This window comes from Phaseolus vulgaris, chromosome 9 (genome assembly GCF_051622355.1).
Source record: "Phaseolus vulgaris cultivar YP4 chromosome 9, ASM5162235v1, whole genome shotgun sequence".
NCBI lineage: Eukaryota > Viridiplantae > Streptophyta > Magnoliopsida > Fabales > Fabaceae > Phaseolus > Phaseolus vulgaris.
The window spans coordinates 18,937,441-18,951,338 of NC_143506.1; the positions used below are offsets into that span (position 1 = coordinate 18,937,441).

The 13,898-nt window shown below is 33.4% G+C and overlaps 1 protein-coding gene across 1 annotated transcript; it reads left to right on the forward strand.

Moving 5' to 3' along the window:
* The first annotated feature begins 5,452 nt into the window (after positions 1 to 5,452).
* Positions 5,453 to 6,558, forward strand: LOC137820845 (dehydration-responsive element-binding protein 3). Its single transcript, XM_068625127.2, has one exon. It carries the CDS (start codon positions 5,741 to 5,743, stop codon positions 6,323 to 6,325), a length of 585 nt encoding a protein of 194 aa, XP_068481228.1. The 5' UTR covers positions 5,453 to 5,740; the 3' UTR covers positions 6,326 to 6,558.
* The last annotated feature ends 7,340 nt before the right edge of the window (positions 6,559 to 13,898 follow it).

A 13,898-nucleotide genomic window follows, 5' to 3' on the forward strand; every position in this document is an offset into this window, starting at 1 on the left:
AGGGGGATATCAGAATATTTTGTGAGTATATCTAGGTCTAGTGACTCTAGGAACACAAGTAAATTGTCTCGGGATTGCCGTAAGTCGGGTGTAGTAGGTAAAATTTTGCGGCAGAATCCTCTCTCCAGGTATTGCTATGTGTGGTCGAGGAGTCCAATGAGAATCTTGTTCGACTGTCTGACTATATGGGTGGATAGATGAGTTGTGAGCGTACTTCTCAATATACGACACACATCCATACTTCAATCTCTCGCGATCAATGTGGATATAATTAAGAATGACGCGTCATACCATATCATCTCCTTGTGCAAGTTCAAGGCTTCTGATACCATGTGCCTTGGATAAGAAGTTTCATCCCAAGGACTTTTTCTATTTTTATTATTGTTTTATTCTTGGTAGAGATTTGTTAGGTTGATGACGACCTTAGCTAAGAAAGAGAGCATCTTCGTGTTGTTCTCGTCAAGGATTCACTTAGGTGCATTCGTCTTTGGCCGAGAATGTTCACACTTGTTCATTTCTCGCTTTTGATAGGGATTCACAAGTGAATTCAACTTTGTTTGAGAGCATTGACATTTCTTTTTTGTTTTTTGTTCTAGGTAGGGATTCACTTTGGTGAATTCAACATTTACCGATAACATTGGCATTTTTTCGTTTATTATTCTTGGCAAGGATTCACTTGGGTGAATTCGACCTTGATTGAGAATTTTAACATTCTTTCATTTCTCATTCTTGGCAGGGATTCACTTCGACCTTGGTCGAGAATGTTAATGTTCTTTCATTTGTTATTCTCGACAAGGATTAACTTTGGTGAATTTGACCTTGGTCGAAAATATTGATGTTACTTCGTTAGTCGTTCTTGGTATGACGATCTTAGTCAAAAATATAATTCTATCTACCATATAATAATTTAATAATTCTATTATAACCTAAAAACAAAAATAATATAAATTTAAATTTTAAAAAAGTAAAAATTATAATAAATAAAAAATAAACAAATTAATAAAATTTAAAAAAATTTAAAACACCACTAACCTTGTGTGTGAAGGCAACGGTGGTGGTGAAAAGCGGTGCGACAACGACGGACCAAATTGGGTACAATGAAAACCCAAACACCAACGTGACAATGAAACAGTGGTGACCTTCGAGCAATGGCAGAAAAGAAACAAACTAATGGTGAAGAAGAAGTAGAGAGCTCGAAACGAACTTACCAATGTCACAAAGAAGATAATGCAGGCTCGAGGAAGACGAGAGGAAGCAACAAAGCAGAAGAGCAGAAGAGAAAACGAAGTCCTGAGAAAGGAAGTATGAAAGCGTAAGTAGTGCGTTCTGTGTTAGAGTAAAAAATAGTCTAAGAGGGCGGTTATTTGGTATAGTCGCCTTCTTAAATAAAGCACTATGTTTTAAGAACGCGGCTATACCAAAGAACCGCCCTCTTAGAGGAATTTAATTTAGAAAATGCCACTGCGTTTTGAATGACAGCGTCTGACTGTAAAAATGCCTTAAATGTGGGGTCGTGGTTTTGATATTTTGTACTAGTGCAGCAAAAACCTTTGCTGCCCCCATCAGGGGGGAGGTCCCACTGGTTTTGAGTTTTTGTGTCATGTGGGTATTTTCCATCCTGAGGGTGTTCATCTCCTTTGTGTTCTTTCTCTAAGGGTCTTTATCTCCATCCTGAATTCCAACATCATTGTCACGATATCGTTTTTTTTATCAACAAATAATAAAATGAATAAAAAAGGATACTTCAGAGGTATCCCAACATGTATACAAAAAATAAGAGTTATAATAATAAACCAAGAATGCAACTCAAAACAACCCAAACAACACCAGGAGCTGCACAATCCTAACTATTAACATGAACCCCACTAACTAGAGCTACAATAACAAGCCATAGTTACACAAGACCCTAGAAACACGAAAACATAATTATTGCAGATTTAGCACGCTGTAAAACTGCATGCCACAACTTTCTCTCCTTCCCCTACCAATTTTGGTTTTTATTTCCTACAAAGTGGCCAAGTTGGTAGGCTTAGTTGAGGTGTTAACTACTGAACAACAATATAACATAAGAAAATTTGAGCATATAAGGCTTAATTTCCTCCCCCTGCTAACACTGGTTTATATTTCTTGACCCTACACCACCCCCAGCATCTTGCATTTTTGGTTCCTGCACAACTACAGAACTTTGCAGCAAGCTTAAGAATCTTCCTTCCTCTATGATGTCCTCCATCCTTCCTCTTTTCCTTTAAGGCACCTCTTCTACTCGTTGCTATTTTCTTTTGAAAGCTCCGAGTTTTCCTGCAATTCTCCATCCTTACCACATTCCCTTTCATGCTTATTTCTTTTTGTTTCCCTTCTTATACCGCATATATAAACAGAAATCATTGTCTAGCGTCATTCCAATACAAATTCTCAAACTAATTACACATAAGCAATCACAACTAACCGGATCAAACACTAGTATAAATATCATAAGGAGTATAAGCAGTTTAGAGGATATAGTACACAATCAGAGTAGGCAAAACTAAAGGATTTAATCTTCCTCCTCCAAGCCTATAATTGTGATAAATTAAAAATCTCTTCAGAATCCACCACCCCTTCCCTGAATACATTGTCACGGGATCGTCTTGGTGATTCTTGGCTGCTTCTGACGTGCGTCTTTCGTTGCCCATCATATTTCAAGTGGTTATCATGTGCCTTTTGTAATGTCATATTTACGCTCATGATTAACGCCAAAATATTCCAGCTGAACCATATATTCTCTTATGTGTGGTATTCTCGATCTCTGGATCTTTGGGGCTCGATAGTAATATCTACAATTATACTTCGACACTCCAGTTAAATTTTGTCTGAGTTAAGAGTATATTTTGAAAGTAAAAGATTCATTATCTTTTATCTTTAACATTCAACTATTTATAGTGATAAAGTGATAGTATTAAAGTAGCTAGTGTGAGTAATTAGGTTAGAGGCATATAGGTCCAAGTGTTATTAATGATGATTAGTACGTTGTTTAGTGCGTTGGTTCTTACTAATTGTGCTATTAGGCTGATACTTGCTTAAAGGTCTTTGTGTCGATATATCAGGATGGTGAGTGAGAGTGAGATCTTGAAATATGTGATAGTAGAGAACCTATCATTTAAGTTGGGTGAGCATGCCTAAACCTTCTACATTGTAGTCAGATCACAGATTGAGCATCGAGGTTATGAATAAAATGTGTCCTCTGTTTCACTCACATTGGTATAGCGAATTCAAAAGTCAAAACAATAATGTGTCCACTGTTCGTTTCAAAAACATAAAAATTATGTGTTCACTGTTGCTGTTCACCTCTCAACAAAACCACAGGAATCCTGGAACAGAAGCGAAATGCATTCACCAACTCAAAGATCTTATCTGGGGTGGCCTTGTCGGACCTTAGGCCATGCCTTAACGTGGCCCAGATGTCTGATTTAAGTTTCTGTAATCGTTTTCTTATTTGATGAGAAAAGAAGAGAAGAAAGCCATGTGTGGCAGCGGTTCGGTTCCAAGAGTGTTTCTTTGTACCTGTATATGTGAAGAAAAAAGTTTCTTGCGTTACCAGAGCTATGTAGCAAACAAAATAAAAAAAAAAATCATGTCATGGGTCCAAGTCCAAACAAGTTAACAGGTACACCACAAAAGGTAACAGCTCATTTTGGAGGTACAATATGATCGTCTGGTAGTGGATACTTAGGGAAAATATGGAAACGCAAGTATAAAACAATAACACCATGGAAGGATTATTTTCGTCGTTAGCAAAGCATAAAATGTAGAGAGGCCCTAGCAGTGGCAGAGGCTATAAAGTTAAGTTATCTATCGTCTTGGGCATAGATAGATAGACTTTGAGGGTTATCACACTTAATCAATAATAGAATTAAGGTGCTGTAAATTGTAAGGATTTGTTACGTGTCTAATCCGAGTGATAGGAAAAAATGGGCCTTTAACCTGTTTGACAAAGCAATGTCACTTTGAAGTGTGGGGTTCGTCCATTTATTAGAGTTAAGTCACTGTTGACAAAGTGCACGTGGCAAGATGGAAACACCTATAGCGCACCACCAGTGCCAACACAAAGGGTTACTCGGTTGGGACGCACACGGAACAAAACAGTCCATAGGACAATATGAGTACAATAAAATTTGTTTTTTTTCTTATTATCTTTCCAAAGCATAGTGTAGGTAGCATTCTTTAGTATTTTCACTATTTTGAAAGCTACTTTTTCTAATGAATGAGAGAAAAAAGTACCATAAGATTACCGTCTCTGGTGTCTGAAATGTGAGTGATGATGAGATGGAGACAATTACAGACCATGAATTGGACAACATGCCGAGGAATACAGGGCTGGCCCCATCAATTTAAGAGGGATCTAATCGCATGGTAATAATAAACCGAAAAGGAGTAGGAATAATAAGGGAAGAAATAATTGCTTCTTCTTCTACGAGGAGAGCCAAATAAATATATGGTAAATGAATGGGAAGAAATATTGAAAGAAGGGTCCAAAAACCTAAATCATTGCTGGCCCTGACTCTCTAGTTTTAAAGGCACTCACATGCAATGGTTGGAACTCCATCTGTGCTGATGATTCATGGGAGTTATACAGATACCGAATTACATGTAGCAGTACAGCATTCCCTCTCAACCAAATCTTATAATTCTAATAATCAACTAATGCTTCCACTGTTAATCAGCAACACCAAGCTTGAATTAATGACTTGTAATGGAACAACTGATTTCATTGGCTTCTACTTGAGAGTTGGAGGTACCCCAAGAAAGGAGAAGCACGTTCATGTTGTTTTGACCTCTCCCTGGGGCGGGAACACCTTATGATTTATCCACTGTTTTTAGCTTTAGAGATGATATGGAGAGAGAAATGAAATGTAAACAGTGAAGACGTGACAAAATATAAAAATACGTATCACTGACATTCAACAAGTTGTTCAAATAATAAATAAATAAATAAAACCAGTGTTATGGATACCTACGTCTACATGCAAAGACAAAGGAACACAATTTAACCCATCCCGAAAGAAGAGTGAAAATGAGCAGGGATAGTCATCATAGAAAAAACCCCAACTAGACTGAGAAATTAAAAAGTACACAAGTGGTGGTGGAGCCTTGGCACCTCTCGTGTCAACCTTATTAAATTTGACTAACCAAACCTGTTGCAGCCAGCAGTACTTTTTACAGTGGAAAATACAAAATAGCAAATTATTGGCGATAGGGAGTTTAGGGAAACGATAATAAAGCACAACAGAAGAGCCTTGATATGCATTGCTTTGGTGAAACTTTGTAACAAAAAGATAAGGGGTAGATGAACAGTGAGGGTGAAAAAAAAAAAAAACAGGAGGGTGGTTAAAAAGGGTAAGCATGAATAAATACAAACACAACATATATAAAGGAAGGAGCAAAGTTAACAGGAGGTTGCGTGGCAGCGGAGAGTGAAGAAGGTATTAGTATTAACTATGCGTTTGCAGGGTGAGTGTCGCGTTTTTCTCAAGTGGGTCCATCCTCTTCTCCTCCATGAACCTTTATAAGTGTTATGTGAGTCACTGAGAAGAAGTGACAAAGAAAGAAAAGAAAAGAAAGTCGTAGCTATTGAATTTCACTTGCATGCCAAATCAGAAGAGCCTTCTCCTCCTCTTCTTCCTCCAAAAATAACCAACTAAACTCCACCATCGCTGTAGAAAGAACCACATAGTGATACTTTAGTTTTCTTTGACTATAAAGAATGAGAGTTTCGGCGGAGAAGACGACGTCGTCGGAGACCGAGGCGAGCCCAGAGACCAAGAAGATAAAGCGCATTCGTGACTCGAGCAAGCACCCGGTGTACCGCGGCGTGCGGATGCGGAACTGGGGGAAGTGGGTGTCGGAAATCCGCGAGCCGCGGAAGAAGTCGCGGATATGGCTAGGCACATTCCCGACGCCGGAGATGGCGGCGAGGGCGCACGATGTGGCCGCTCTCAGCATCAAGGGCTCCGCCGCCATTCTGAACTTCCCCCACCTGGCGAACTCCCTCCCACGCCCGGCCTCCCTGGCGGCCCGCGACGTCCAGGCGGCGGCGGCGAAGGCGGCGCACATGGAGCCGTCCTCCCTCTCGTCCTTGGTGTCGGCAATGGACCTGTCCTGTGCCTCGGAAGACTTGACTGAGATAGTTGAACTCCCGTCCCTGGAAAGCACTGATGATGGGTGTGTGGAGTTGGAGAAGGAGTTCGTCTTCGTGGACTCGGTGGACACGTGGATGTATCAGCCAGCAGCCTTTGATTTTGACGCCGAACGAGACATTGTCTTTGAGGGTCTGGTGTGGAATTACTAGGTTCTTCTTCCCTGTCACCTCGTGTTGTATAAATATTCAAAATCATCTCCCTTTTTATGGTTTGGTTGGTTGGTTGGTGTGTGTTGTCTTGGCAGTGAGAGCAGCCACTTGTGGTTTTTCTTTCAGGGGCTGTTACTCTTCATTGTCTCTGTGTGTCTTTCCTTAACTCCTCTCATTTTAATTGTAAATGGCTAGAACAAATAAAGTAAGAGGACAACATTAATTTGTGTTTCTATTCTGCGTCTGGTCTGGTTTACTCTTGTAAAGTTTGCGCAATCCATTCAATTGTAAGCCATATCCGATATGCGAGCGTTTTGGTGGAAAGAGATAGAAAGGGGAAATGGGAATATTGAGGAGGAAGAGGATGACGATGATGATGATGTTATTTGGCCACAGGTTTTATTTTGTGTATATGTCTTTGCTTGTTTTGATCATCTTGGTTTGGGTGGTCGTTGGCAGAGATTTTTGCCTTTAATATTAAAGGATGCGTGTGTGTGTTCAGCTTGGTTTGGTTTTGCTCTGAGAAATCTGAGAGGATGGTGGGTGTGACCCATAAAGATTTGTGATTACCTTTGGGCAGATGGAAGAGTATGATTGGAGCAAGACATGTATGGGACAGTGACAAATTCATTTTCATGTTCATTCATATTCATAATCAAAGGGGTTACACACTAAGTAAACACATTTTTTGATACTCCATATTTCCTTCTCAATCTCACTTCAAATGTGCAATGTCTCCTCCTCCTTCCAACTTCTTATTTCCTAGTGCATTATAAATATGCATTTCATATCCATTTTTTATTTGACAGAATAAGATTTAAGATCTAACCGAATAGTATAATATTTGTGAGATTGAATGGTATAGAAGATAGTGGTAAAAGTAATGAAATAGGTTAACAGAAGATTCCCCGGGAATTGCGTAACTGAAATAGAAAATAGTTTTGATGATGGGGGGCATTGCAATGTGTAGTGAGCTATCAAGAAGATTCAAAAATCTCTTATGTTGAGACTTAACATGGCATTGAGACCACAAATAGCACAACGAAAATGTGGTATGATTTGAATGGAAAGATTTTCCTGTTAAGAAGGATCCACGATAGTAATCATTAACCATTTCTCCAAACCAAATTAAAAGTCAGAACACCAACGTCACAATAAAAATTATATACATCTTTTTTAAAATAAATTACAGTTTCTCATTTAAATTACAAATTATCTGCCCTCCTAAAGGACATCATCCATCACTATCATAACTATATCACTTTTGTAACGCTTCCATAATATATATATATATATATGTATATATATAATACGCAGTTACATCATATTTAAAGCACATTCATACAATTATTAAAGTAAATGATTACTATATATAACAAAGTCATTTAAATGATATAAGCAAATAATAAGATATAAGTTCTCTTTAGAAATTCACTAAGGAAAATTTGGCAAGTAACCATCAATTTTACACAGATATAAAATGATGCCTAATATGACCAAAATATATTACAAATCGATTTATAAGATTTGAATTAAATTTAAAGTTGAATATATTGAAATAATAAGATTTATTAAGTTTATTATGTTACTTGTTATGAAGATTCATTTAATCTCACACTTAACATGTTTTCTTCAACAACAAGAGATATATTAAAAATTTCACATCAATTAATAATAAATATAATCAAATTCTAAACAAATTTAGGAGATTGGGTTAAATTTTAAGTCTATTTTCACAAAAATAGATTAAGCAAATTTTAGTATTTTTTTTATTTCTCACTTACGAAATTTTGCTAAAAAAATTCTAGGATTTATCTTTTCAAAACTATTCCACTAAATGAATTTAGAAAATCAGAATGTATAACAGTAAAGATCAAAACTCAAGTAATTTCAACACAATTATATATATAAAATAATTAAAGTTCCACCTTTTTAAAACAGCTTCGTATATAATTGATTACGTCAGTATAATCATGAATACTTCTTCTACTCTGTCAACAAAATTAATACAACCGCTTCTCGTAACACGAGAATTCTAAATTCAAGTTCCTCAAATCATCATGAAAATATAAGCTATAAAAAATATTCAAAATAATAACTCATGTCAAAATAACTATCAATCACCTTAAAACATCATTAAATCACACTATTTAAATCGAAATTTGACACTATAAATTCTCAATTCCTTTAATTCAAACTTTCATTTGAAGAACAAAGTCTAATTCAAAAGTTACATGTAAATTGAAATTTTCCAAATTGAAAGTAGAACACTCTTCAAAACTGAAATTTAAATATAAGTAAGATTTTAGCTTCCTTTATCTAAAAAAAGTTCCTTTTGGATTTAAATATACAATGGTATGGTGGTTCTGAATCACACACCCAAAAAAAATTATTGATTAGTTAAAAAACTCAGTATCCTACCTTAGAACAATTCCTGTTAATTGAGATTTACACTCTTTTTTTTCTCTCACTAGATTTTCACAAAACTTAAAAAGAACTTGCATGAATGAAATTTATTAAGAAGGAGAAAGAAAAGAGAGCACCTTCCCAAAAGAATGAAATATTCTAATTTTTTTTATCCACATATACTAAGAGATCAAATAAGGGATGAGAGTTTAGTATTTTGTCGCTTGGTGAGATGAGAATGATTTGGGAGAGAATGAGATTATTAATGGTTAATCCATTTTCTCGAAGAAATAATTTTGATTTGTACTATTTTATTTTTTTTTCCCACTTTTTTTCTTTAATTTTATTAATTTTGAGCTTTTAATTTAATCAAATTTAATCCCAAAATTATTCTACCACCCTCAACCCATTTATAATGCATAAAATACAATTGCACGTAATTCTAAGTTGTAAATGTTTAAGTTCATTAATTACTAATTATGCTAATGTAGATGATACAATAATAAACATATTAATTAAATCAGAATTAAACATATTTTACGAGTAAAAGTATATTAAAACTTAAATAGTGTAACTAAAATATTTTAAAATGATAAATTGAGTAAATGGAAATTTTAATTGTCTCTTAGGAGATGTATTTCATATTAATTTTGTTTCACATTACAAATAAATAATGCGCATGATAATATATAAATGTGATTCTTATGAAAAAAAACAAAATTACTGTTACACAGTATCACCACAAGAAAATTATTAAATACAAACTAATTTTAAAAAACAAAAAATTAATTAGTTGTTATAGTGACTAAATTAGAAATCATTTTACAAACTAAACAAATGGTTTCTAAATTAGTTTTCATTATTGTTCAATGGTTTCTACATTCTATCTAATTAGCTATCAAAGTTTTTACTACCAAATTTAGAATCTAAATAATTGACAGTTAAAACCTTGGTAGCTAATTAGATACCAATTTAGAAACTATTTAACAATAATATATACTAATTTATAAGCAAAAAGAATTTGTAGTATCTAAAATAGTCTCTAATTTAGTCACTATAACAACTAATTATTTTTTGTGTCTAAAATTAGTTTTTATTTCATGATTTTTCTGTAGTGTGTATATATAGGAGAAAAACATAAAATATATTACAAATATTTCTCTTAAGAAGAGTAGGGTAAGGGTGGTATGTCGAGTTCTGAAATGCTTCGTCTTTTTCCGTCACTATTAATATGACAACAGCCAACCCAGTGCTTTAGTTCTTGAGTGACAATGAAATATGGTGGGAACCAACCCATTGGAAACATTGTTCCATACAATTCCTATCATACATCCATCTCTATAAATCCAAACAAAAATCACAGCTCCTTATGATAAAGATTGATCATGTTCAGGAAAGTTTATTTACTATCCATTAAATTAAGTGGTAATAAGATAAAGTTTAAACAACAATACATTATTATAAAAAAAATATTTTTTCCTCTTTAAATCCTTCTAGTCTACTTGCTAATAGGTTTCCTAGGCTATATGATTTATCTTGTAAGCGAAATATGAAGTTAGATGAATAACACATGGATAGGGTGCATCCATTGGAGGTGTAGACGGTTCCAATGGGAAACATAGCAAGTTATTAGATTATTACAAAAGTTAGAAGGTATACAATTAAGTAAAAATGGGGAAGGTGAATGACATAGGAAGGACAACGAGATGTATGTTTACACAGTAAAATCAACATGTAACAATCTTCTACATGTTTTAACTGAGAAAGAGATATTTTTATGAAATCTTTTGATAAAGTAAAGTACTCCCAATTGTTCACGTATTTTCATGTGAAGATTGTTAAAAAGTAGAGTAATAATGAAAGATAACTTAGACGGTAAAGGTGTAAAACTTGACAATTTACTATGCGTAATGTTGGAGATGAGTAAGAATCGGCAAGTCACTGTTTTTAACATATGTGAAGTAGTTTTGTTAATATGGAATATGTGTTATAAATGGATTTGGGAGTGTAACAAGGTTGAAATCATTTTTGGAATATTTTTTTCTATTCACAAATGGTTTATTAGTTGATTTTGTAATTATAATATGTGTATTTTTTTTTATAAAGGTTGAAGCATCCTCAAGTGACCCTTTTTAATTTAATTCATTCTTTACTGATAAAAAAATATATCTTTTTTTTTTATTTGTCATACTATTATTCACTACAAGAAAATCATTAAATAATAACAAAATTGGACACCAAAATTAATTAATCACTATATGACTAAATTAAATACTATTTTAGAAACTAAAAAATTATTAGTATTTACAGTAGTTTATATTATTAATAAAAAATTATAAAATAATTTCTAGATTGGTGTCTAAAGTAGTTTCTAGACTAGTTTAGAATCTAAAACATTAATAGCTAAAATCTTAGTGATTACTTTAGACACCAATCTAGAAACTATTTTATAATTTTTTATTAATAATAGAAATTATTTTAGATACCAATAATTTTTTTAGTTTATAAAATGATTTCTAATTTAATCAAACAGTGATCTCTAAAATTAATTTTAATTTAGAGATTTTCTTGTAGTGATTATACATGTTTATACATGATAAAGTAACAATCGAAATTCAAATCAGCAATGGAATCAAATTAATAATGAAACTTGGAATAAATTTTGTGATAGAAATAATTATTAGTGCAGAATTACGAAAAAAAAATACAAAATATCAATTCAGGTCAATTACTTTATATAATTTCAACAGATTTAGACCCTTCATATAATTCAGCTCAAGACTTGATGACTATTTTGTGTTGATCAAACTTATAGCAATGGAATGAAATTAATACTGAAAGTTATAATAAATTTTCTGATGGAAATAATTATTAGTGCAAAATTATGAAAAAAACATTAAAAAAAATCTCAATTCAACTCAATTACTTTATATAATTTCAGTGGATTTAGACCATTCATATAATTCAACTCAAGACTTGAAAATTATTTCCTGTTGATCAAACTTATAAGTGTTAATTTAACAATCAAAATCAAAGATTTTATTTATATTTAATATATCAATTTCTCTTTAAAAACCTAAAAATATGCTATTTGAATATTATTTTATTTTAAATATTTTTTTTTTGTAGAGAATTAATAAAAGAAAGAAAAGGAAGAGAAGAAATTTTATTTTTTACAAAAATCATTGCTTGAGCACTAGAATTGCGCTCAAGCAACACAAGACAACCAACTTAATAAGAATTAAGTTACTTAAACGACCACCACATCTTGAGCTATGAATAACAATTATGAAGTATATCAAAACTTACCAGTTAAGTGAATGGATGGACGCTTAAGCGATGTACTAAAAATCAATTCAAGTGACACAAAGTCAACCAACTCATTAAGAATAAGGTCCCTTAAGTGATCACCATAGTTTGAGTGGTGAATGACCAACTATAAAACATACTAGAGCTTATCGCTCAACTTGTCAATCTAGCGCTCAAGTCATGAAGAACCTATATATCTAAGCAAGAGGTCACTAGTGCCCAAGGAACATGAAAATTCTCATGAGAAAGACAATTTTTGCTTAACCGACTTGAAAGTACTCAAGTGATATCATCATACCTAACACAAAAGTAATAACCTCGCCCAAAAACCCAATGGATGCTAAGCGAAGAATTGTAAGACTATAAATAGGATACTTAACCCAACATCGAAAGACATTAAATTTGTGGGTTTTTTTTGCTCATGTTTTTCATTCCTACTCAATATGGGATACAAACTTCCACTTGGATTCTTAACAATCTCCCTTTCAAGTTTTAGCTTCTTCCACATTGATACTTGATGACTTTTTACAGCAAGTGTCGTGTTGTCAAAAGTAATAATTTGTCCTTAAGGACGGATATCGAACCTACAAGGAACAGTTGAATAATCAAGTTAAAGATTCACTTAATATTAAACGGAATAATAAAGTTAGTTGGAGTTTGTTAAGATTTCCATGATTAATAAGAAAACAAGTCAAAGACTTTGTTGCTTCAATTGGAAAAATAGGGATTGTGGTTCATTTTTTTCACTCTTTTGTATTTTGATTAGCATGACAATATTGTATCCTTTTATTGATATTGATGTTTGTATAAAAATAATTTATATCACTAAGATCAGACGTTGGTAGCAATTAACATTTCAAATATATTCCTAACATTCAAATATGTTAAGCATTATCATTTGGTTCAGAAACTTATAAGCATTATCATTCCAATCAAATCTAAATTTTGAGATCAAGGCAAACAAGCATTACTAACAAAATAATAATACCAATCATCAATCAATAACAAAATATTATGTTTAGATATCACCTCAATACATAAGAGTTTGAACATATTACTCTCAATCCCAAAAGGTAGAATTTGTCACACATGTTGGCTGTTACAAACAAGGAGAGGTAGAAAAGAGAAGATTCTAGACTTCCATCATTTCTCCTTGACGGCTACCTCCTCTAAGATTTTCTAATACCTTCTATTCTCCTAATTGGATTACAATTCACTCAATGGTGTTTTCCTCTCAATCACTGAGGTCTAGGGTTGTGCCTCAAGCCTCCTATTTAACATAATTTGCTTAGGCTTAAGTAACTTCTCGCTTGGGCGTTAATGGGCTCGTTTGGGCGAATTTCATGTAAAAAGGCCCAACGCTTCTAGAGCAATCTCGCTTTGGCGAGATTGAGCTCGCTTGAGCGAGATCCACTGGTGGTTTTTGGCTTAGGCGATTTTGGCGAGCTTTGTTGAGTGTTGGAGCGTTCCAACTTTCCTTTTTTAGCTTCGTATATTCTCCTTTTGTCCAATCATCTCCATTCTTCCATATAATTCTGAAATTAACACAAATTTGGTAATAATTGTTCTTATTTAAATTAAAATCACAAAATATGTAAAAATATATAATTTCATAAATTAGGGATTATTTTATACTTATTTTAACAATTAATACCCATAAGTTCCTATATTTTAATATGAAATATTACTGAAATTTAGCATTTGTCAATACTTCCCTTTAAGCAATAATGGTGACCCACTTATACCATCATTTTTGCCACAATGGGATGTTCACTTGAAACCCCTTGTCACTATTTATTAGGTTATTGCTAGGAGAAATGTTGGGGAAACTTGACACTAATGAGATAACTCTATATAA